The 25415-nt window shown below is 35.8% G+C and overlaps 6 protein-coding genes across 10 annotated transcripts; 3 read left to right on the forward strand and 3 right to left on the reverse strand.

Annotated features, from left to right (window-relative positions):
• Positions 1–1451: 1451 nt before the first annotated feature.
• Positions 1452–1836, forward strand: LOC123214392 (DPH3 homolog). Its single transcript, XM_044634126.1, has one exon. It carries the CDS (start codon positions 1573–1575, stop codon positions 1819–1821), a length of 249 nt encoding a protein of 82 aa, XP_044490061.1. The 5' UTR covers positions 1452–1572; the 3' UTR covers positions 1822–1836.
• Positions 1837–4592: 2756 nt separating this feature from the next.
• LOC123214295 (pentatricopeptide repeat-containing protein At2g15630, mitochondrial) lies at positions 4593–7151 on the forward strand. The gene is made up of 2 exons (XM_044634059.1): positions 4593–4652; positions 4836–7151. The coding sequence occupies exons 1-2, from the start codon at positions 4593–4595 to the stop codon at positions 6795–6797; spliced, it is 2022 nt and encodes a 673-aa protein (XP_044489994.1). The 3' UTR covers positions 6798–7151.
• Positions 7152–12205: 5054 nt separating this feature from the next.
• On the forward strand, positions 12206–13342 carry LOC123214204 (transmembrane protein 45B). Its single transcript, XM_044633968.1, has one exon. The coding sequence runs from the start codon at positions 12305–12307 to the stop codon at positions 13190–13192; it is 888 nt and encodes a 295-aa protein (XP_044489903.1). The 5' UTR covers positions 12206–12304; the 3' UTR covers positions 13193–13342.
• Positions 13343–15063: 1721 nt separating this feature from the next.
• LOC123214201 (B3 domain-containing protein REM20-like) lies at positions 15064–17981 on the reverse strand. 5 transcript variants are annotated; one of them, XM_044633964.1, is made up of 5 exons: positions 17675–17980; positions 16516–16984; positions 16291–16439; positions 15653–15956; positions 15064–15433 (listed from the first exon to the last, which is right to left on the reverse strand). In XM_044633964.1, exons 1-4 carry the CDS (start codon positions 17750–17752, stop codon positions 15660–15662), a joined length of 993 nt encoding a protein of 330 aa, XP_044489899.1. In that variant the 5' UTR covers positions 17753–17980; the 3' UTR covers positions 15064–15433; positions 15653–15659. The 5 variants fall into 5 exon arrangements, 4 of the variants coding, with proteins under 4 accessions (XP_044489899.1, XP_044489900.1, XP_044489898.1 ...); XR_006501824.1 differs by having other exon boundaries at positions 15525–15956; XM_044633965.1 differs by having other exon boundaries at positions 15064–15956; positions 16525–16984; positions 17675–17981.
• Positions 17982–18179: 198 nt separating this feature from the next.
• LOC123214203 (B3 domain-containing protein REM20-like) lies at positions 18180–21284 on the reverse strand. The gene is made up of 4 exons (XM_044633967.1): positions 19872–21284; positions 19341–19785; positions 19065–19213; positions 18180–18728 (listed from the first exon to the last, which is right to left on the reverse strand). The coding sequence occupies exons 1-4, from the start codon at positions 19947–19949 to the stop codon at positions 18432–18434; spliced, it is 969 nt and encodes a 322-aa protein (XP_044489902.1). The 5' UTR covers positions 19950–21284; the 3' UTR covers positions 18180–18431.
• A 102-nt stretch (positions 21285–21386) lies between these two features.
• Positions 21387–25312, reverse strand: LOC123214200 (B3 domain-containing transcription factor VRN1-like). Its single transcript, XM_044633962.1, has 5 exons — positions 24397–25312; positions 23988–24169; positions 22113–22887; positions 21860–22035; positions 21387–21775 (listed from the first exon to the last, which is right to left on the reverse strand). The coding sequence occupies exons 2-5, from the start codon at positions 24051–24053 to the stop codon at positions 21527–21529; spliced, it is 1266 nt and encodes a 421-aa protein (XP_044489897.1). The 5' UTR covers positions 24054–24169; positions 24397–25312; the 3' UTR covers positions 21387–21526.
• Positions 25313–25415: the final 103 nt, after the last annotated feature.

Here is a 25415-nt window from a genome sequence, read left to right on the forward strand (position 1 = left end):
GCTTACATTGAACTCTTGGTTGTTGATAGCCCAAAAGTCTTTAGATGTTTGAATTTCAAAGTTGGTATATGAGTAAGAGAAAGCGAAAGATAAACACTAGGAAGAACGATTGTCGAAAAGATAAAATGAAGTTTTTAGGACGTAAGTGTAATATTTCAAAGTTTGAGGGGGAGAATTTTAAAATATAAAACTCTAAAAACTATACATGGTGGGGGTGAAAGATTAATTTTTTAAAATTAAGTTGGTGGGAAAGGGTTAATTTTTAAATCTAAGGGAAAAAAAAAAAACCTTTTCTATGTTTAAATAAAAATATTTAAATGATGTTTTTATCTCTAATTGTAACAGTGAAAACAAATGAGTGAGTGAATATTTGAATTTTCGAAAGTTAATAGGGGTGAGTGAGTTTATACTAAACCTTGGGTGGAAGCAAGCCATTTGGTCGAAAAAAATTTATAAACATAAAGGGACCAATATAACTTATAGGGAAAAGAACTAGTCACACTTAAATTTTAACTCAAACTCAAACCCACACTCTTGAAAGATGAAAAGTTCCAACTCCTACCCATAGTCATATTTCTGTTAATTTTTTCTGTTAAAAAGAGGGATAAAATAGTCATTTTACTGTTTATATTAAAAAAGTTATAAAGTTTATTACTCCCCGCTCCCCCAGGTTTTGGAAACTATCATTTCACCTTTACCTAAAATTTTCAAACTTTGAAAAGTAATATTTTCACCCTCAAACCTAAGGTTTCCATATTTTTTAAAACTCAACCGCCCTCATAACTTTCAAAAATAGTAATTTCACCTCCACTCTTCAACTTCATCTTTTGGCGTTGTCTCCAATGTTGTCTCCAGTCTTTTTTTCTCTTAGTGCGATGACGGTGGTGTAATGAAAAGATCTTCATCTCCTCGTCACAAGGTACGACAAAGAGACAGAGATCTCTTCGTTACACCACCCAGACGATGAAGGACAACGCTTTGTCATTCTTCATCTCTTGTCATGTTGTCCAAACATAACAACAAAGGATGACGAAACGTCGTCCTTCGTTTGTTTTTTCAAATCTGAACGACACTTTGTTATTCATATCTAGGCAACGAAGGGTCATCTTTTATCATCCTTTGTAGCTAGAGATGAGAGATCGATGGAATGCATCGATCATCGGTGGTGGTCAGAGAAGGAGCAAACCCTAAGGGTGAAATATGAACTTTTCAAACCTTGAGGATGAGTTGAGGTGTTAGTTTTTAAAACTTGAAGGAGGGAAATGATAAAATTTTAAATTTTATAGATAAAATGATGATTTTACCCCTGTCTCTAACTGAAAATTTAGACTGTAATTTGGCCATGGGTGGGAGTTTGGGTTTTTCATCTCCTGTAGATGTGATTCAGAAATCCGGCTAAAATTTGGGTGGGACATAGTTCTTTTCCCTAACTTATAAAAGCAAAAGCCTCCTCCGCGGAGGCTAAAAAGGAAACCGCCATTTTTCTAATTCTTTCATTCTTCTCCTTCAAACAAAAACCCTAGCCCGAAAAAACTCAACCGAAAAAAAAAAAAAAAACTGAAACCATAGATCATGTCGTACGACGACGTGGAGATCGAAGACATGGAGTGGAACGAGGAGTTGCAGGCGTATACCTATCCCTGCCCATGCGGTGACTTGTTTCAAATATCCAAAGCCGAGCTCCAACAAGGCGAGGTAATTGCGAATTGCCCCAGCTGTACCCTTTTCATAACTGTAATTTACAACATCGAAGATTTCCTCGACAACAAACCGAAAGATAAACTCGAGCCCTCCCAACAACAGCCGGTTGCCGCCGCGTAATTTAACGAAACGCTTCCAGGTAATAATTTCTATTAACTTTTATTTTTTTAATTAATTACTGGTACCACGTTATTTTTTGTTGTGTTTGGTTTCATAGATTTTGATTTGTGCGGTGACACACTATCTATAGAAAACCAGGTTGAAATTTATTGATTTGGTTTTGCCATGTTCACTGAATTAAATGATTTTGGCTTGTAAAATTAATGTTTTTAAGTGCGGACCTTTGAACGAACTTGTAATTTTTTCCACAAAATTTTTTTGACCTATTCTTATAAGATACTGATATGCTCTTATGTCATAAAGATGAGTGTTTCCTTCATTTGACATATATAGGTCGAGAATATTGCTAGAGGATTAGTTGAGTTGCTAGGCTTGTGGTCTGCCTTTCACAGGGTATGAGTTGGGATTGTTAAGGACTACCTAACCCATCAATAGCCTTATGCATCCTCTTATCCTAAGACAATTCACCGAGTGGATATGTAGTTCTGTACTTTAGTTCGTTCGGTGGGTTTGAGAAATCTTAAGGTTATCAAAAAGTTCCAACTATCTATTTAGGTTTGTGTTTCAACTTTCTTATTCCTTACCTCAATTGGATGTAACAAGTGTGCCATTTATATGAGTTGTATCTTGTTCCTGCTGAGATAATTTATTGTTCTTTTCTTAAAATGACAACTTATTTAACGTGGTTTCCTCAATTTTGCTATGATGTATGGGTGGTGTTTACAGTCGATTATTGGCTCAAATAGATAATGAATCAATTTTTGCTCTCCATATTATCATTATGATCAAATCATGTATCACCTATTTCCTAGGTTCCAGTTTGTTTTCTTTCTTTGTAAAATTCTGTTCAGTCTGCTTTATTGGTACCATTGTATTCAGAAAAATCAAAGCTGGCTTACAAAATACTATTATCATTTCCAAGGATAACTAAGATATATATTTTGATTTGCTAATTATGATTTTATTTGCAACTTGGTTTGTTTTCAGTTTTGGTTGATTGTCTGCGTTGCTGATCATCTCAAGATTTGCATGTGGCTTGGGCAGAATATGGATACTAAATGGCCGAAGATATCTTTCCTAAGGAGTTAAGAAGTTTTGTACGGGATTATCAGTAATTAATAATGATTTTTTTTTTTTTTGTTTCTGATTAGAGTGATTGTTTTGAGGGTCTATGATGGATACACAATGGCATAAAGGGATCTTTACAAAAGGAATTGTGTTGAGGATTTTAGTAATTAATGAACAAAACTGTGTCCGGGAAGAGTGATTGTTATAAGGTTCTTGTTACGTATTTATTCTGACTTGATATAATTCTTGTGCCTTCTTAAATTGATTGTTACTATTCTTGTGTCTTCTTAATGGATATGTTATGGAATGAAGAACAAAACTAAATCTATTTCTTGAGTTTCCATTGGCATGCCAGCAAAAAGGTTTCTGGGGTTCCATTGTAGATTGATGTGTTTTTCTTTAAAGATAAACTATGGTGACAATCCCACTTGACATGTAACTTTTTTGTTACTAACTTTTAAATATTTAAGCATATAGGTAATGTTTATAATTAACACGAAAAGATAATACGGGCATGACCAACCAACACAAACTGTTCGTTTTATAGTGATATCTTCACACCCAAATCAGGTGTCGATCCAACCAGAGGCCCAGTCCAGGTTTCAACGGCAGACCAGTAAAGTCACTGACATTGTAAATATCCTTTACCCAATTTTTCGTTCTTTGTTTGCAACCTTTGCTTCCGGCAGAGGAAGACTGCATAACTGTTGTTCTTGTGAAGGACTGTCGAAGCTGAGCGAAATAATTGTCTTTTCGGCAGACAGCCGTTATTGCAAACTTAGTGATTAAATGATTTCAAATGCAGTCAATACTCTGATGCTCAACCCTCAGCTTTTCCCCGTTACAATACTATTCTCTTATCAGTTCAAATAAAATCTTTCCCCATTCTATTCTTTCAAATTCCAGAAAATATCGAAGGTGTTCTTAACTCACGTGTTGAAATGTTTGGTGGGTTGTACGAAGATCTCCCATCACCCTTTGATGACGACAAAGCAACCAATACAATCTTCGACATCTGGTCCACCACTGCCTAGATGGTGCCACCCACTCTCCAAAAACCATGCTCGATTTTTGCACCAGCACAAACTATTCTAAAATCTCAATCCAAACTCAAAACTCCTCGATAATCCTCCCAGCCCCGTCTATGTTGTGTCATCCCTCCTTTATCAGGCCCCGTCAGTGTCATGTTCAGTGTCGTCAATGAGTACGAACGATTTTGCTCGATCTAACAATTATGAAGATCACCACCAAAGTAAATACAAAAAATGGACTGTGAAGTGAGGAGAGAATTAGAGAGAAGAAGAAAGAAAGAACCAAAAAGGGAAGAAAGTGAGAGAGATTTGTCTTCGACGGTGAATATATCAGGAGCGGCAGCATGAAAGAGATGTGTGACGATGAACGATAAGGGAGGAACGGTGCCGAGGTCATTGTCGCCTCCGCAAAGTGTAGAGAGGTGGGTCTAGTATAGGGAAATAAGAGATGATCAAATGAGTAATGTTTATCCCACATTTCCACTAATTTATTTTTAATAAATGTCAATCTATATTTCAATTTTTTTTTTCCTTTTATAAATTTTAATTTGTCTTTTATTCTTATTCTTATTGAAATCTTTTCAATTCAAATGAAAGAACGGTGATAACAATAACAATAAGAGAAAGATGATCAAATAAAAATGATGATCAACAATAATATCATTAATAAAAATGATAGGAGGAGAAAGTGAATGGTTGATGATTGATGGTAAGGATGATGAGAGAGAAGGAGTAAAAATGAAAAATATAAGAAAAAAATATTTTTTAACCATAAAAATAAATTATTATTATTACAATTATCGAAACATAAATTGATAAATCAGATATTTTTAGACTGTTATAACACCAGGTCTCAGTCGCTACAGGCAGCGTGTCAGTTAAACCCCTGTCTCTCTCTGGACTTAGGACGGTTAGACGCAGAATCATCTCTTCCTTCAACATGAAACTCTACAAGTTCTGTCCTTTACTCAAACACCAAAGCGTCAAAACGATTCTCTCTACAACCCAGTCTCCCTCCTTCACCTTTTTCTCTTCAACCCCACGATCAAAACCCACGCAACTATCTCAGATTCACTCCTCAGACCTCTGATAAAGGCCCCAGTTGATATAAGACATGAACAACTTGTTGACTACATCCACTCTTCTCACTGGCATTCCATCAAACACCTTGCGTCGAATCTTACTCCTGCTCTTATCACAACAACTCTTTTGAGTCTTCATAAAACCCCTGACTTAGCTCTCCAATTTATAAACCATATCGATTTTACTCACGTTCTTGATATAAAAACCCGCTGCCTTGCTGTAGCTGTAATCTCTAGGTTACCGTCACCAAAACCAGCCGAGCAGCTCTTAAAAGAGACCTTAATGAGTGACATTGCTTCAACTAATGTGCTTTTTGATGAGCTGGTTCTTGCCCGTGATGAGTTAAGTACTAAGAGTAGTATTGTTTTTGATTTGTTGATAAGGGCTTGTTGTGAACTGAAAAGAGGTGATTATGCAGTTGAGTGTTTTAATATTATGAAACAAAAGGGTTTTGTTCCAACTATTGAGACTTGTAATACTATGCTAAGTTTGTTCCTGAAGTTGAATCGAACGGAGAGCGCATGGGTGCTGTATGCTGAGATGTTTAGGATGAGGATTAAGTCGAGTGTGTATACATTTAATATAATGATTAACTTGTTGTGTAAGGAAGGAAAGCTAAAGAAGGCAAAGGAGTTTATATGTTTTATGGAGGATTTAGGAGTTAAGCCTAATGTTGTTACATATAATACAATCATTCATGGATATTGTTTGAGAGGCAGAATTGAAGGGGCTCAACTGATTTGGAATGCAATGAAGACTAAAGGGGTTCAACCAGATTCTTATACATATGGATCATTTATCAGTGGGTTGTGTAAGGAAGGCAGGCTTGAAGAGGCAGCTAGGATGTTAGATAAGATGAAAGAAAATGGGTTAGTTCCAACTGCTGTGACATATAACACCCTGATTGATGCTCATTGCAATAAAGGGAACTTGGAGATGGCCTTCAGTTATAGGGATGAGATGGTAAAGCAGGGTATAATGCCAACTGCTTCTACTTATAATTTGTTGATTCATGCTTTATTTATGGAAGGGAAGATGAACGAAGCTGATGAAATGATAAAAGAAATGGGTGAAAAGGGGATTGTTCCTGATTCTATAACTTATAATATCTTGATTAATGGCTATTGCAGATGTGGGAATGCGAAGAAAGCCTTTAGCCTCCATGATGAAATGGTGATTAGAGGCATTCAGCCAACAAGTATAACTTATACATCACTTATCTATGTTTTGAGTAAGCGAAATAGAATGAGGGAAGCAGATCAATTGTTTGAAAGGATAGTTGGTAAAGGCATTTTGCCAGATGTTGTTATGTTCAATGCCTTGATTGATGGACATTGTGCTAATGGTAACATTGAGCGTGCATTTGCACTACTTAAGGAGATGGACAACATGAAAGTTCTTCCTGATGAAGTGACCTACAATACCCTAATGCAAGGGCGTTGCAGAGAGGGGAAAGTTGAAGAAGCCCGTGAGCTTCTAGATCAGATGAAGAGAAGAGGGATTACGCCTGATCATGTTAGTTACAACACCCTTATTAGTGGCTACAGTAAGAGAGGTGATATGAAGGATGCTTTTAGGGTTCGGGATGAGATGTTGAGTATTGGTTTCAATCCTACCCTTCTTACTTACAATGCCCTTATACAAGGTTTATGCAAAAACCAGGAAGGACGTCTTGCTGAAGAGCTCCTCAGAGAAATGGTTAGTAAAGGAATCAATCCTGATGACAATTTGTACTTCTCTTTGATTGAGGCGATGGGCAATGTTGGTAATGTTTCAGAAACCTGTGATTCATAACAATTTTTCAGGCTGCATCAACTTAACTACTAACATAAAATAGAGTGCTTCAGGAGGTGCATTCTTGCTTGTTCACCTGAAAAAGGTTCTTATTTGTGGGACTGTAATCAGTTTGGTAAGATTTGGTTCTTTTACAGCTCAAGTCTCTTAGCTGTTGAATAATTTGAGATAGCAGAATGAAATTTATTAATTGTGATTTATAATAAGTTATTTATATTAGTTTTTTGTAAGTTGGTGCATTTTGTTGTATTATTCTATTCTATGGAATTCTTTTCAATTTTTTTAAACGGGGACAGCTATGCTGCTGTATGCATTTAGCATAATTTCAAAGAAGAGTGATATTCCTCATTGCAATTTCTGTTATGTTACTGGAGAAGTTATTCATTTGACTACAAATTGAAGCATGAACTTGCCTGGTGTATACTACAGGGAAGTAAAAGAGCTCTGGATTGTAGCATAATTAAAATGTTTTCTTCTTATGGAGCATGTCCATACATGATTAATTTTCAATTCATCTCATCATTGCTCTAACAATGAGCTTTCCTTAGTTAACTGCCCAGAATATGTGTTATTCTAAACCACCACTGATCCTTAACCCCATGAACGGATTCTAGCGCCTTAATTGCTTATATTTCTCAATGTGTTTCGTGACACTAAATCAGAAAATTAACTAGTCATTTTTCACATTTGATAAAAAGTTGGTGTAATGAAGAGATTTTGCCAGCATGACTACCTCAAAGTTGCAGATGAGAAACAGCTCTTTATCAGACTTGTTCTGCCTTGACGAGCCCCCCAATACTTTAGTGGCAGTAGCTTATGTGAGTGTAAATCGTTTGTTCTTTGTAACCGAGAACGATTTATAATAGACGGGCCTCTCAACTGCCCAGGGAAGATGCTTCCATCAGCTGACATACCTTAATTGATTATAGATCAATCTCAGTTCCAACGAATGAAGTAATCTCATTTCAGTTATGTGAATGGAATGATTTGTTCGTGGGAACTGAAATCGATTTGTAATTGACAAGGCCTCTCAAATGCCCATGAATGATGCTCCCATCAGCTAACATGCCATGATCAAATACATTTCAATCTCAGTTTCAACCGACAAATCAATCTCTCTGTAACTGACTGAGGCCTCTCAAGTGGCCATTAAAGATGCTCCCTATCATGGAGCAGGAGTAGTCATAGTTTTTGGAAGTGATGATGATTTGATCAAATTGCAAATTATGCCGGCAACTTCAGCCACTGAACTTTCCACCAGGGAAATAAAATAAGATTTTGCAGCTCCTCATGAAAACAGAGGAAAGGTCAGGGACTCAGGAAGAGTCCAAAAACTTGATGACAACGTTTTAGCAAAAAGATTCAGGATTAAGTTATCGGAAACATCTTCTTCATTTCTGCTGCCGATAATGTCTGTACCTGTAGTTTTTGATTTGAGAGTTGCTCTGGATCTGGATCTGGCTATCTCAACCTGGAAGAGTAGTTTTTCTTTTACAACCAAACCAATACTTAATATTAATGATCAAATCAGCATCTTATCTTCCTTCAAGACATTACACTTTATTCAGTGGTGTTGTTGGCTTGTGATAATTTGATCCTTAAATATTAAAAACTGGTTTGGTTTGAGTTTATTAAACAGAGAGGTCCTTTCTTTCATGATGATTTACATATTAAAAACTAAATAAATGCTACCTAATTATCAATCTCTCATTTGGGTATTGCATGTGGAACTCCAATCACTAAAGAAAAGGGGAAAGATGGTGAATACATGTTCAAAACCTTGAAGGCGGATCAATAAAGGTTTATTGCAGTGAAAACCTTGAAATTTGGCCCAAAAAAAATGAAAATTCTTCTTAAACTTGAAAAACTAATACTGTTAGTCTTAACTTAGGTTTCTGTCACATAAATGCTATGGTTCTTATTGTAAGAAATTTTGTTCTGGATTGTCAGTTATTCGAGAGTGATATTGTCTTATATCCAGTGAGGGTGATTATCACAAAGTTCTAATTATAGATATGCAATGGCAGAAGGGATCTTTACAGTAGGAGTTGTGTTAGGGATCCGGGAAGAGGGTTTTTTAATAAGGTTATTGACTTGCTATAACCGGTGTTTCTTGTTAAAATGATTGGCCCTATTGTAAAGTTCTTGATTCAATTTGAAAGGGATGAGTTGTGTAATGAAAACAATGGTAAGAAACTATTCTTGAACAATTCTTTTCTCTCTTTCACATTTTTTTTGAAATCCAGGACTTAACTATGCTGCTGTCTGCATTTTGTATCTTCACGTCTTGGACACGTGACTGATGAATTGAGCACAATTTCAAACAGGAATGATTTTTTCTGAATGCAATTTGCTGAAGAAATTATTCATTTCCCTACAAATTAATCCATATACTTGTAGCTATTAGAAATTTCCTAATATGAGTTTACAGTAATTATATTTTTAGTTTAATAAAACCAGATAATTGAATACTTCAATGTTAGTTTACAGATGAACTAAGTGTTTACAAAGATAAGTTCAATACACTTAAAAGTTATGATCTAAGTGAACAACATGAGTATGGTTTTGAGATTTATTAAACCTTGATGGGTCAATTAACCTACTATATATTAGTTAGTTTCATACTTTAAAACTTAATATAATATACTTGTAGTATAGGTTACCCATTCAAAGAGGTCATGTTGAGAGGTGATCTCGACACCTCTTAGCAGATAATTTTAGATATTTTATGAATTTAAATTGTTTAACGATCCAAATATTCTTAAAATCTTAAAATTTAATTCAGTATTTTATAACATATACATAGATCTTATGATTTAAGATTAATTGGTTTACCTTAAGTTTATGCAAAATTAAGTCTTACAGTAGCCATACCCATCACTCCATCAACAGAAATGGTAACTAGTTATGTTTCACGCAGCTTTTGATACAAGGTGCTTGGTATCATGAAGGGATTTTGCCAGCATGACTACCTCAAAGTTGAACACTCGGAAACATAATTGGCCAAAAGACTTAGTCTCACCCAAGGTATGGTGAAACCCCCAACTCCCACCTTCCAATTTTCAAAAACTCAAATACCCACCTATAAATAAATTTATATTAAAAATTTCAGTTAGAGTTAAGGGTAAAACTGTTAGTTATTAAAAATTTTAAAAAATTAAAGTTTTATCACATTTTTTTCTCTATGTTTAAAAATCTTACAATTTTCTCCAACATAAAGTTTGAAAAGTGTAAATACCCCCCTAAGGTTTGTTCTTTTTTCTCCAAGGTCGATTTCTCCTTCTCCAACTGTCAGTCGTCCTCTCTCCCCCCCTTATCACTCCTTGTGGTCTCTCTCTCTTGACGGTTAGAGACGAAGACAAACAGTTTTTATCTAAGATAAAGATGCATTGTCTTCGTCTCTCAAATGAAAACTGATCATCTTTGTCTGAGTTATCTTTGTCTCCGATTGCAAGGGAAAGAGACCAGAGAAAGAAATTGGTAGGGAGGGAGGATGACCGTCGGCTGGAGAAGGAGAAATCAATGCTAGAGGAAAAGAAACAAACCCTAAGGGGCATTTGTCACTTTTTAAACTTTGGGTTGGGGGAAATTTAAGACTTTTAAATATGAGATAGGAAAATGTGATAAAACTTTAATTTTTTTAGTAAATGATGGTTTTACCTCTAAACTTAATTGAAATTTTTAACAAAAATTTGCTTGTGGGTTGGTCTTTGGGTTTTTGAAAGTTGAAGGGTGGCAATTAGGATTTCACTATGCCTTGGGTGGGAATAAAACTTTTGGCCAACATAATTTTCATCAGAATTGTTAACCTTAGTGAATCTCCCCACGAAACTTCACTGGCAGTATTGGGGACAAGTTCTTTACATCATTGAGAAACAGATGGAAATGGAATCGACCAGTTAATGTGTTGCTCTGAAGGTTCATGTTTTGATCAACAACATTTAGTCAGTCATGCTGATAACTGAGATACTTAGTTTAACATTAATGGCTTTTAGATGATCACATTAATATCTTACCTTCCTTGAAGAAATCTAATTTATGTTAGAAAATTTCCCCAATTTGTGCAAACATTAATATTGTTTTAATTTAATAAACTTAAATAAAATTTGAGTTACGATGATAAAAATGTAGACTGTTGAGTTTATTGGGTCTTTTATGGGAGGACCTAACAAACTATAGTAAAAAATGATAGGTTTTTTTTCTAATGGATGCATAATTATTTATCTATCAAAATATCATCATTTTGGATGCATATGAGAAAGGAAGATCAATTTTACTAGATTTATAATTGATTGGATTTAGAGAGGTTTGTCTGAATCTTTAAATCTTTAATTTTCAGTAATCTATAACTTGTATGTATAAAAATATGTTATGATTTAATTGTTCATTACATGAATATAATGTATGAGTTTGTGTAATTAATCTATGCTTTATTCAGTGGTGTTAATGGCATTTATCTTACCTTCAACAAAGAAATGAAATTTGTAATATCAAAGTATAATCCACTTATTTCATGAATAATAAATGATTAATGAACCTAACATTCAAATGATGGAACTTTTATTTCAGGTATTGGGATTAGTTTCTAAAAATTGGAGAAAAAACATGATTTCACCAGAGTTGAAATTATTTATCTGGGCTCAGTGGTTCCAATAGTTTAATTGAAAGCTTTAATTGGAGCCTGAGTGGTCAATGTGGTGCATCAGATTTTTTACTTATTTTCCTCAGCAGATCCCACTTTCCATTATCTTCTTCTATTATTTTCACTAGCTTACAAAAATGTTTCCTTTTTTCTCTTTTGCAGGTGCTGTAAGCTTCAACTTTTAAGAGTGGGGTTGAACCTTTCTATTCTAAGAAATCACTGCAATGTGAAGGGGAATATGCCTGGAATCTTGCAACTTCTTTATCTATAGTCATTACATTTCTAATGAAATGCGTTTCCCATAAGAATTCACTTGCCAAATGGAATCATCCGATTTGCCATTCATTATATTGGAGACATCTCAGTCTCCATTATCTGCAGATTGATTGGGGTGACTATATGGCCCTCATAGTCCCTAAGGGGCAAAATCTTTTTTTCCTTTAACACATAGGCAAAACTTAACTTATTTGGTTGTATAGTAAATCATGGGAATCAATCAATGCATAAATAAGTTCATATATGTTAAATCTTGTGTGATTTTTGACTAGGCTACTTGGATACTCAATTAAAAAGATTATTTTCGTGGTCTTGAAGTACCAACCAATTGTCATTTACTTCTTTAAGATGTAGTCATTTAAAACTCTATTTGCCTTATAACGTCCCATCTTCTTTTAATTATTGCACCATTTGAGTGTCTTTTTCTTGGCATTTTTGTTTGTGGAAACACATGCAACATGCACCATGCACCAAAGATATGAATGGATAGCATCTTGTTACGTACCTCCAATTGCTGCTGGTATTTAAATTTTTGAGTGGAGAGCACTGCAAAGACCAAGCATTTTTTCTCTGAAACAAAGGAGCTTCCATGGGAACGTTTGTTGGACACATAATCCCGGGTCTAGCCCTCACTGTTCTTGGCCTGTGGCATACTATCAACACTATCAGAGCTTATTGTCTCAAAGGCTCTAACTGCTTTAAAGTAAGGTTTTGGTTTCCATTCAATGGCCCTTTATCAAAGCTAAAACATTTGGAGCTCTATTTCATCTTATGCTTCTCTGTTCTTGCAATTTTTATGCAAGTTCTTGACTACCCTTTTCTTCACTTAGCGTTCAAGCTCGACAACTTTGAGCATGCTACCATGTTTCTCCATCTTGCCATATTTGCAGGTTTCACTCTTTGTGCCGATATAATTCATTCATCTGAGATCCTATCTGGAGTTCCAGGAATGCTTGTAGCTTCTGTTTTCAGTCAGGAGCTTTTTCTAATTCATTTCCACTCAGCTGATCATGCTGGCCTGGAAGGCCATTACCATTGGCTCTTGCAGCTCATAGTGTTCATCTCCTTTGTGGCAGCTATATCAGCGACTAGTTTCCCAAACCATTTTCTTTCAGCTCTTGTTCTTTCAATTTCTGTTGTGTTCCAAGGGTGTTGGTTTGTGAACATGGGGCTCAATCTTTGGTCTCCCGAGTTTGTTCCTCAGGGATGCACTATGCAGCTTGCAGAGGAAGTCAGTAGCAACATGCATGGTGCTGTCATCTGCATGTCTCATGAGGCAGATTTTCGAGCACGGGGACTAGCTAACTTGCAATTCAGTTGGATACTCTCTGGAATATTGATATTCACAGGATCTGTCTGCCTAATATTAGCTAGAAAATATGCCCCCAGGTGTCAGTCAACTCAATATGAGCAACTTCATAGTAGAGTCATAGATGTTTCTGTAGCAGCTGATGGCTTAAAGCTAGTTAATCCTTAAGATGTAGTAAGTTAAACATGAAAAATTTCATGTTCACTTAAGATCAGCAGATCACTCAGAAGCTGCTATCAATATTATATGCATTGTATCATTCCTATAGCTGCAATACTTCCTCAGTATTGTTTGTGAATTAGATGCTCCTTGCTAAAATCCCATAGTTTTTCACTGTCCGAGGAAATTAGATAACTGAAGATGAGAATTCAATGCATATAAATCCAGTTCTGCAGCATGAAATAAATCTCAGATTTTTGCACAAAAAGACAACACTGATGACTGTACAAGTTGTGGAATTTCCTCAATCCACGCAAACAATTGGGACCATTCTCTATAAGAATATATCTGTTTAATGTGGCCTATGTCCTTCTGTAAATTGTTCAACCCACTAAACTAACAAGTCATAGCAGCAGTTTCTGAACTTAAATTTCTAAGTGACAGCAAGGCTAACAAGTCGAAGATATCCAGTTTCTAATCACAGATGTTACAGAATCATAAAACCTGGACACAACATTTGGATTTTAAATGCCGCTTGCATTTATACAGTACTGAAGTTTAAGATTTCCATTCTCATTTAAAGAAATTACATCAAATAATCAAAGAATTGATCGAGCTCGTTTCACTGATAGCTAATCAAATTCCCAGTTCTTGAGTTTGGTTTATATTATCCAAAACAATCAAGTTCTACATTAAATGAAGAGATTTGTAAATATACAAGCTTGATGGAAAAAGAGTACATATAAAAACCAACTAAATTTTTTGCTTCAATATTCACTCAGTCTCCTCCAGAGATGCTTCAATTTGGAGAAGAACAAACCCCACTGCAACTCCAACAAGCTGCATTGCATGTTGAAGACAAGACACTTCCACTTCTGCCTTGGCCTTTTCCAAGAATCCTCAATGAGCTCACAATCTCGGCAAAACTTTGCTCAGTGCATACTGGCAAGCCTAGTGAGGCCACATTGTTGTGTGCTTTTAGCCCACCAAATGAGTTCAGCCCTGTTATGTAACTCACATTCATGCTGCTTCTCCTATGGGGCCTGCCAATGTGGCAACAATAAACGTTGATGAAGAGTGTAGCTGAGGCTGCTGCCATTATTGATCTTCACCCACTACCTAAAAAAGAATCAAGAAAAATGGAAAGGTTGTAAGAGGAATATTACAAATCTATGGTTTGTTAGTAGTCATAGAGATTAGAGAGGTATTGTGATTCTTGTTTATGTGGGTGGAATTACAAAGATGATGGGAGGGAAGGAAATGAAGATTTGTATGGAACAAGATAGAAAAAGGTGGGGAGAGGACGGTTGGTTTGCAAGGGATTAGATAATTGTGTAACTTTAAATATAGGCCAAGAAAAACGAGACATCCGCCTTGCAAATAAAAACTGACCACTAGTTTGAGCCATCTTTAAAATCATCTTCAGGTCCCAGTCCTTGATGATGTCTATTAGAAGCACATAGATAACTGTCTTCTCGAAAAGGGGACTCAAGAACACAAAAGCCCAGAAATTGGTCTATTTGGATGAAATAAAACCTGAAAGATTAAATCATCAACGTTAGGAAAGTCACAAGCTTCTTGTATAATGTGACAAACCTGGCTTCTTTCTCCTCAGTCTGGCTCCTTAACTTCACAGCACTAGTTATATTTCCCTTCCAGTCAACCAAGAACCACCTGATCAGAGATTAGCAAAACTGGTAAAACATTAGAACTTTTAGAGAGAAGACCTAAGTTCGAGCCTTTGTCGCGTTTGTGAAACCTTGATTTGAATTACTTATGAAAAAAAAGAACCACCTGCGATATTTCTTCCACAACCACAACTGACAACATACACAGAATCCAAATAACAGAAGAATGATAATCCACACAAGTGCACATAATTTAATGAACTATCAAAAAAGCTTTTATTCCTCAAAATCCAGGTACAACTTTCGTATCAGTATTTGGGTTCTTTACAATTAAACAGTAAACAACTGCCAGGCTTTCGAGAGGCCGGCTATCTCTCTCTAAACCCTTTCTTGGCTTCTGAATTCTTGATTCTCTGCCGATTCCCTTCCAGCTTTTGTTTCCTTTGCATAACTCTCTCCCATGCTCTCTTCTTGCCACGTTCCAGCCTTCTCTTTTGGTGGTCCAGTTTTCTCTTCTTCTTTGCTCTTGCTACCATTTGTCATTTTCATGATTTTGCTACTTGTGTCTGCTTGACTCTTCTGCCCTTGTTGTTTCCATTTGCGGGAGAAGTAAACATTGCTCCTAACATATAACAAAGTAAATAGTTGTAGAAACTTTATAACACTGAAATTTGACAAGATCCTATTTCTAACTAACGTGTGCCTTGCCCAACCTTTGACAGCAGTGACCAATGAAAAACTCTAAAGCTTGTTCACTTCAAAACACTTTTTGCCATTGAAAGCACAAATATTTACATAAACATTTGAGAGCTTGATGTGGAAACTTAAATTAGACTGTAACCTCTACTTCACTGGCCAGCCTGACTTGGTTCTTGGTTGGCAGGTTGGCTCTGTGAACCAACACCTCGGACAATATGCACCAGAATTATATTGCTTCTCCCAGTTGCTAGTGGAAATTCACATATGCAATGATCATCTTTTTGCACATCGTTCCACCGGCAGACTTGTCTCCATCCTTTAATCCAGATTCGACCATCCTTCCAGTACATAACTGTTCCAGGCCATTTCCTCTCCAACTCATCAAGGAAGGTTACTTGTTCAGCCAATTGAATTCCAAAATCTTTCAACACATAAGATGGAACAAACTGCAATATTGAATAGAAAATTCTTCCATTAGCAACTATATTGATTAAAAAATAAAATAGAATTCATGCCCCCCATAAATTCATGCCATTTATATAGGTTCATAAATGTGCAAGAAATCATTAATACCACTAACTTTCCTTATTAAAAAATAAAACTTCCTCCATGTCAAGCGGACAGTACTGTAGATCCTAACAAACCGAAAGATTTAGCATCTCACATATAAGCTTAACTGATGGACATTGAAAGTAACGGCTAGTGCATATCTCACCAGAACTTATTCACTATACTAAACAAGATCAGGTGTTTTAGTAATAGAAGATTTTAGCTTGTTACCAGTAGGTTTTTCCTGGTTTCACTTAGCTTTGTCACAAAGTAGGGATTTTGATCATTAACATATTGTTTAACTTCCTTGCTGGTCAAGACACTGATAGATTCTCGGGGCACCCTTGCCCTGACACCGGCACTCTTCTTGGATCTGTCTCCTGAATCAAATTAACAATGACATTCAGAAATGCACATAGAATTACTTTGAAATGAAAAAAAAGGTAAAAAATATACCATGGTTACCATCATTCCCACAAATCCTCTTGCCTCTCTTATGCAATGAAGCTATAACTTCTGATGCTTCTTCTTCTATTTCCTCCTCCTCTTCAACATTATCTTCACTATCATCACTATCACTAGTATGATCATCATCAAGGTCTATACCAACATCAACAGTTTCATGATCATCCTCTTGTTCCTGCTCCTTTATCTCAATACCCACAAGAGGACCAGTTTCACTCTTCTCACAGCAAGATTTTCCCAAAATCTTAACCTCGAATCTACCATCACCAATATGTTGAAATATTAGAATATCTCCAAATTCTAAGGAATTACCTTCCACAAACTTTTGCCAACCATTCAAAAGAAATACCCCATTGTCAGTATGTCTCATTTTAATACGCCAAACATTTCCCATTCGATTCTGAAGTACAACGTTCCTTGGTAATGCATTCAAGTGTTGCACCCAATCATCTGGGATTTTCTACAGAAGAAATCAATCTCATAATTAAATGTCAATCATGACATGTAAAAGACAATTGAAAATTGTTAAAAATCTGTTTCTTTAGTAATTTTACTCTTTCACATACAAAATTTGTATATGTAAATGAAACAATTAATTAACATCAAATAATATTCAACACTGAAAACATAACAAATCCCAAATCATAAAAAAATATTGGAGTTATATAAAATAAAATGAACTTTACAAATTTTGCCTAAAGTGAACAAACATCAAATTAGCTTCAAACCCATATAATTTTCTAGAAAATCACAACAAAGAGAAAAAGAAACTAAACCTGCAACTTTCATGCACAGGCCTCAAAGGATTCAAATGTGGAACTCTGAAGAGACTAAATGGTTTGCTTTCCATGTTTCACAGACATTATTGTCGTATCATTATTATCCGAGCGTTTTTTATTTCTACATGGAAGACCAAAATAAAATTCCTCCAATATTCTCTTTGATCGCTGAAAACTACAGTACATGAGGCTCTCTCAAAGCGAGCTCTAAGAAAGATTTAAGCTTTCAAGCGCTGTCTCAAAGTTATTTTCATTAATCGGCTAAGAAATGCAGAGAGAGAGAGATTCATCTTGCCAACCAAAAGAACTTCAAGGAAAAAAAAAGGGGAAAAAAACACAGATCATAAGTGCAGAAAGGAAGATGAAAGTACCAAACTGGAAGAGCTGTATATTGGAATGTAGACCTTGAAGAATTCAGGCAACCTCTTGTTGGTTGTGTTGGGCGCCATGTGTTCTGTTCTTCAGGGTAAAACTAAAACAAAGCCAAATTTTATTACTCCAAGCCTTGGAGGAAAAGCAACCCAAATGTGTGATATGGCCAATATTTGAAGGTGAGAATGAAAATGAAATGCAGCTTTTGGCAGGACAATTGAAAAATGTCCCTTATTTTCTTAAGGAGGAATCCTTAGTTGAGCTGGAGTGTGGACACCCCTGCTCCAGCTACCCTCGGGTTGGCTAAGTAGCACTGAAATAGAAATATTAAAAAGGCCAAAACGCTTTTTCCCACCCCAGGTTTGGTGAAATTTCAAACTTCCATCCGTCAATTTTTACACATAAGCAGCTTTGTGATTCAGGTTTGATTGATTCGCTTGATTGGGAAATGTAAATGAGCACTCTCACTTCCTCTCAATTGAACAAAAAACATACAAGCAGAAATTAAAGAAGACCACCATAATTTTTACATGGTTCAACAAAGTAAATAGTTGTAGAGACTTCGTAATAATGCAATTTGACAAGAGCCTTTTTCAAACTAACTTGTGCCCTACCCAACCCTTGACAACAGTGACCCAGAAAAACTCTAAATCTTGTTCATCATTTCATAACACTTTTTGCTCTCGAAAGCACAACATTTACATGAACATTAGCAGAGCTTGCTGTGGAAACTTAAACTAGACTATAATCCTTATTTCACTGGTTAGTCTGATTTGGTTCTTGGTTGGTGGGTTGGCTTTGTGAACCAACACCTCGGACAATATGCACCAGAATTATATTGCTTCTCCCAATTGCTAGTGGAAATTCACATATGCAACGATCATCTTTTTGCACATGGTTCCACCGGCAGACTTGTCTCCATCCTTTAATCCAGATTCGACCATCCTTCCAGTACATAACTGTCCCAGGCCATTTCCTCTCCAACTCATCAAGGAAGGTTACTTGTGCAGCCAATTGAATTCCAAAATCTTTCAACACATAAGATGGAACAAACTGCAATATTGAATAGAAAATTCTTCCATTAGCAACTATATTGTGTAATAAACATAATAGTTAGCATTCATGGCTTGACCCCTATAAATTCAAGTCATTTATATGGGTTCATAATACCAGAAACTTTTCTTCATTAAAAAATAAAACAGAGGAGAATTTATCCTCCATGTCAAGCAGACAGTATCATAAATCCTATCAAACTGAAAGAATTAGCATCTCACATGTAAGTTTAACTAATGGATGCTGAAAGTAGTGGCTAGTGTAAAATCACCATAACTTACTGACTATACAAAGCAAGATCATGTGTTTTAGTAATAGATGATTTTAGCTCATTACCAGTAGGTTTTTCCTGGTTTTGCTAAGCTTTGTCACAAAGTAGGGATTTTGATGATTAACATATTGTCTCACTTCCTCCCTGGTCAAGACACTGTCAGATTCTCGGGGCACTCTTGCCCTGACACCGGCACTTTTCTTGGATTTGTCTCCTGAATCAAATTAACAATGGGTTACTTATATCTCACACAAACCCCATTACATATCTCTAAGGCATTCATAAATGTACATAGAATTACTCTGAAATGAAAGAAAGTGTAAAAAATATATAATGTTTACCATCATTCCCACAAATCATTTCGACTCTATGGTGCAATGTAGCTATTACTTTTGGTTCTATTTCCTCCTCCTCTTCAACATTACTTTCACTGTCATCATTGTCAATATTATGATCATCATCAAGGTCAACATCAACAGTTTCATGCTCATCCTCTTGTTCCTCCTCCTTTATATCAAAGCCCACAAGAGGACCAGTTTCACTCTTCTCACAGCCAGATTTTCCCAAAATCTTAACATTGAATCTACCATCACCATTATGTTGAAAAATTAGAAAATCTCCAAACTCTAAAGAATTATCTTCCACAAACTTCTGCCAGCCATTCACAAAAAAAACCCCATTGTCAGTATATCTGATTTTCATATGCCAAACTTTTCCCATTTGATTCTGGAGATCAACATTCTTTGGCAATGCATTCAAGTGTTGTACCCAAGCATCCGGGATTTTCTACAGAAGAAAACAATTTCATCATTAAATGTGAATCATGACATGTAAAAGACAGATCATAAGTGCAGCAAGGAAAATGAAAGTACCAAACAGGAAGAGCTGCGCATTGGGATGTAGACCTTGAAAAATTCAGGCAACCTCTTGTTGGTTCTGTTGGGCGCCATTTTTTCTGTTCTTCAGGGAAAAAACTAAAACAAAGCCAAATTAGAAGAGTCTGTTACTCAGAGCCTCGAAGAAAAAGCAACCGAAATGTGGATATGGTCAGTACTGTATTTGAAGGTGAGAATGAAAAAGAAATACAGCTTTTGGGCAGGGCCCGACTCGTATCACCCAAGCTTCCCCTTGAGGCCGAAAAATGCGGATTTCGTTGTGCCTTAAATAAGGCAAATTTTACTCCAACCGAATTCAATACTGTGGGCCCCGCATGTCTAACTGTTGACTCCTCCTTCATGTAGAGGATGCTGCCTGCCTGCCGCCGCCATACAATGCGAACTTCATGATAATCACGGTGCAGAGGCAGAGCAGTCATACTGATTTGATGATCGGAAATCTTAACACAATTGCAGAAAACTGACAGATTTCTGGATTAATTCAGTGAAAAATTATACAGGCAGAAGGGGCAAGGTGAGACGTGCTCACACGGGATGTAATGTAACTCCTTCAGCAAGAGACTACGTGGCATTATCCCATGAAATAGGAATTCATATATATTTTATTAACTTAATTTCAATATTTATTGAAATTAATTAACTCATTATTCAGATTAATTTAGATAATTACAAATTATATTATGAGTCATGCCACCTTTTATCTTAAGAGATGCTGATTTTTTTCTCTCTAACAGGCCATGGATATCAAATTTCAACACTTACTTCTGAAAGGTTTAGTACAGAGATGTCTTTCTTTCTGATATCTCTGACTTCAAAGGCCAAATTCAATAGAACCCGTCTCTCAGTCTCAGAGTCGCTACTCTCTTCAATTTTCAAAAACCATTTCAAACCAAATTTGTTCCATTTTACTGTGCTTAAACTTATCCTTCTTAAGTAGCTCCAAATAGATGAATACAACCATCTATCTAAGGCCTTATTCAAAGCAATAAAGCTCAAAGATTACCACTGCTACTGCTTCATTATAAAAATTAAGAACTATTTCAAGTTATGGATCCTTTTGAAACAAACATTACAAAAGAAATTGGAAAGTGGTTAAGCTATGCTCACAGGTTTCACAACACCCTAATGATCATTTACCTTTTACTCTATCAACTCATGAAATACTGCAACTTTAAAAGAACATCCTTCATGATAGGCTAAACTGTTACAAATATAGCCTTCCTCCAAGTTCTTCTCATTTGAAAATGTAACCCAATTTTGCTTATAAACATTTCAGCAAGCCACTCAGTTCTATCACAACATTGTAGTTTAATATGTTTGGTAACTTACCTCAATTATGTATCTGCAAATTTGAGCAGCACATTCTTCACAAGCAAAAAGGATGCCGCGAAGCATACATCACCTCAGTTGCATATTTGTTGGAATTAAACTTATCATCTTCCAATTCAAGCATAGTTTTCTACCACATTACCTCAGTTGAGGAGATTCAAAGAGATGAATATAACCATCTATTTAAGGCCTTAGTCAAGCAATAAAGCTCGAAGATTATCACAGTTACTGCAACTCATTACAAAAAGTTGAAGCTCACAGCTCACACATGGCTAACTGCACAAAATCCTAATAATTTAGATTTACTCTATAGAAGCAGAAAATGCTGAAACTTTAAAAAGAACATCCTTCATGCTAACCAGCTCAAAGTTACAGATATCACCTGTCTTAAAGTACCTGTCACTTGTAGTTCTAGTCCATCCTTTGCTTATATAACATGTACTATCATACCATATCATTTTAGCAACTGACTTGGTTCCATCAGAATACTGTAGTTTAACATGTTTGCTAACGTCTCTCAAATATCTAGTGGAAAATTTGAGCGGCACATACTGCACAAGCAAATAAAAAGGCAACTCGGCATATATCATATGTTGATTAATTAATATCAAATTGAAAACATATTTGAAGCTCACCACACGAGCGTTACGTAGGTTATTTGACTGCCAGATCACCATAAATGAAGGTTTTTTAGGCTTCAATAACTTAGCAGCACTGATTGCCCTCTCTCTTTCTTCTGCTGTAATATGGCCATATTTTCTAGTAAAATAAATTCCCATATCTTCAAGTATAGCCAACAGCTCCTTTTGTTCTGCAATTTATGGTCAGTTATTAGAAAGAACGTTTAACAAAAACAGAACAAGAGATGCAGGTACATAAATAATTTACCTATTTTGCTTATTTTATTATCTCCCTCTGAAGAATGTTCACCAACTCTATTGGAATTATTTTTTATCTCAACCTTGTATTTGGAAACTACTGTTTGGTGTTCACCCTTTCCATTGTGTTTAGCTTTCTCAAATTTAGTCCTACCAGTCCTGTCCATGTCTTTATCTACTTGACATGGCACAAAACGCTCAACACTTTTTCTTTGTTGCCTTTTGCGGTGCACAGATCTTCTTGAATTGTACTTTGTAGTTAAGTTCAATTTGGGTTCCCTTGACTCACTCATCACCTCCATCCCTTCCATTTTCTGCCTCTTTCTTTGAATGTCTTCAGTTTGTTTCTCCCAATTCTCCCTGTAAAGAGTGCGCATTTCCCGATATGGGTGTCTACTTGTACATCCATGAAAAACTTTGCTTCTTGAAGGAGTAAACAACGGATTTGGAGTTGGGTAGTCCTCAGTTGCCACTTCATCATCTTGGTGTATTGAGTTCCTTTTCTCATTGCTTGCATCTTTACCATTACATGCATAGTTAACCTCACAGGCAGTCATATCAAATATAAGAACATTAAAATCTGAATTCTTTATATACTTGAAAACCAAGAAGTATCCAGCACGGATTGAATGGTATTCCATAAAATCCTGCCAGCCCTCATGTAGCCAAATCTTTTGCCCATCTTTTATCAAACCCACTTTCCAAGCACGACCATTAGGTACCGTGAGTGTAGCAACCGCAGAAAGTTCATCTCCAAATTTTCTCACAAACATTTCCGGAATCCCCTGCATTTATGCAAATAATTTTATATGATATATATATATACTAGGAAACCTCTGAACATCAGTCTAATACACGTTTCCAATAACACTACAGTCACAAATTTAGAAAGAGTAGATCAATTTTACAAAGACAAGAAGATTGGTATTAGAAAGTTTTGTCACTAAACAAAGGAAAGTAAACTATTTGGCTAGATTAAACTTAACAAGCCCATGAAATTTATCACTTTGAAGATTTAAAGAGAACAAAAGACCAAAATCATAGAAGATTATTTCAACCTTTCACATGGTTAAGATTGAAGTTTTTTCTTTTTTTTTTTTTTTTGGGTAAATAAGATTGAAGTAATTCTCCTTTCACACTATTGATTCACAAAACTTAATATGGAATTGACAGCCACAGGAATGAGTGTAGCAACTAATATCAAGCATGAAACTGAAAATTATGCATATGATAATGCATCAATATATTGATGGCATCTGAAAAACTTTCAAGTACTAAGTCACAGAAACTTGTTCAGACGCTCAAATGAAGCCTTTGCCATATTAAACAACATTCTCTGGAATGACATAAATCAACAGAATCCGCAATATCATAACATGTGAACATAAAAAATTAATGCCTATATTACATGAATACTAAACGTTCTTAGTACCCATCATCAAAATAAATAAACTTGGAGAGGATGTTACATGCAGAATACAAAAAAGGAATACTTTAATCAATACCAGCTTTACATGTTTTAAAGACATAAAAAGGGCATTCTTTGCTTATTTTTCTCTTTCAAAGCTAGGTAGCTCTTCTCATGCGAAATCAATACTGAATTACTTAAATGTTACGTTGGCTAGCCAAGAAACTACAAGAAATGAAAGTGCATATATGCGTTTATGTAGCTTAGTTTAAAGACGAAAGAAAAGGGGTCTTTTTTTTCTTGTTTTAACTAAACATCTCAGCAGAGCAAGGAATAAAAGTTATGACTTACCAGTTTCTTGTCTTTAAGGGAATGCGTTTATGTAGCTTAGTTTAAAAACGACAAAAAAGGGGTCTTTTTTTTTTCTTGTTTTAACTAAACATCTCAGCAGAGCAAGGAATAAAAGTTATGACTTACCAGTTTCTTGTCTTTAAGGGAGGAGGGGAGGATAACCTTGAAGAAATGTGAAGGTGTCTCCGCCATATTACATGCAAAGAAATTTGGGTCTCTGTTAGACCTGAGCTATATATATAGTTAATTGGCAATAACAGATGACTGCTATTACAGGCTTTGGGCTTTCAGCTTCTCAAACTCTATCTCTGCACAACATTAATCAAGAAAACATGCTGACAGTTATAATTTCAATGCTATCAGATTGGACTTTAATGCCATCCCGGAAGTTGAAAAGTTTAACATTAAAATAGTGTAGACGATATTTAAGCTAAAATGAAGACCCCAAATATCTATAAATCCAAATATAAATTTGTTTAAATATAGAATTTTGGGTTGACAATGTGGTAATTCAAAACTGCAACTTGATGGGTACCCGTTGATATGGGCTAGCAAACCTCCAGTCTGATGGGTTCCAGCAGCATTCACAGCAGCTCCCTCGGTTTCAGGTTCAACTCTTCTCCAATCAACACCACACTCAGCAAGTCTCCAACAACCAGCAATATCTCACAACAAACAGCAAGAAAAATGAGCAAGGTGGTAGCAACGGATTTTCAGATTCTACTCCAACTTTCCACAAACAATAGACACATACAGACAGATATAAGAAGATGAAGAAGAAAATAGGGCTCATTTCATTCAACACTGATCAAGAACAGTGGCAAATACATATCCATGGCAGTTTGTAAAAATAACAGGAAATGAAAAATAACAGTAACGAAAGTAGACGCTGGGTTCTGATTTTGAGAGCTAGTCCTCTCACAAGGAAATGTAAAAACTGTTTACAGTGACAAATGATATCAATCTTCTCTGCTTTCTCCTCCCTCTCACTACAGAATATATGCTGAAATAATATCATAACAGAACGGCGGCCCCACTCCTTCAAAAGCTGCTGCGTATCACCTCTGGAGGCAGTGTTTCACCCAACACCAAATCAACTCATGAATTTCCCAAACTGTCCCCAGATATTCGGCTCTGACTTGAATCAGCTACTGGGTTCCCCGGGCTGCGTTCCTGCCTTTTTCTCTTAGGCCGGCGAAAGTAAACCTCGGTAATTAGGCCCCCATGACAACTTAATTCCAAACCAAACTTATTTTTGGAGCTATATAATATACATCTGAAATGGGAAGGCTCAGTTCTACTTCCAACACCGCTTCACCGCCCAATTTTTTGAAACTCAGAGTTTTTGGTTATTGGGTTTGCTAGTTTTTCACAAATGTCATAAATTGAAGACAATGAACTTCTCAATGCTGCTGTTTAATGAGCCTTAGTTAAAAAGGAGAAGCTATTCTGCATCTGAAATATCCCAAAAACTTACTATTGTATTTATGTATTGAAGCCTTTTATAAAATTCATATTATTAGCAACAACTGAAAAAAAGAAAAGCAACAGCTA

This window comes from Mangifera indica, chromosome 4 (assembly GCF_011075055.1).
Source record: "Mangifera indica cultivar Alphonso chromosome 4, CATAS_Mindica_2.1, whole genome shotgun sequence".
Taxonomy (NCBI): Eukaryota; Viridiplantae; Streptophyta; class Magnoliopsida; order Sapindales; family Anacardiaceae; genus Mangifera; species Mangifera indica.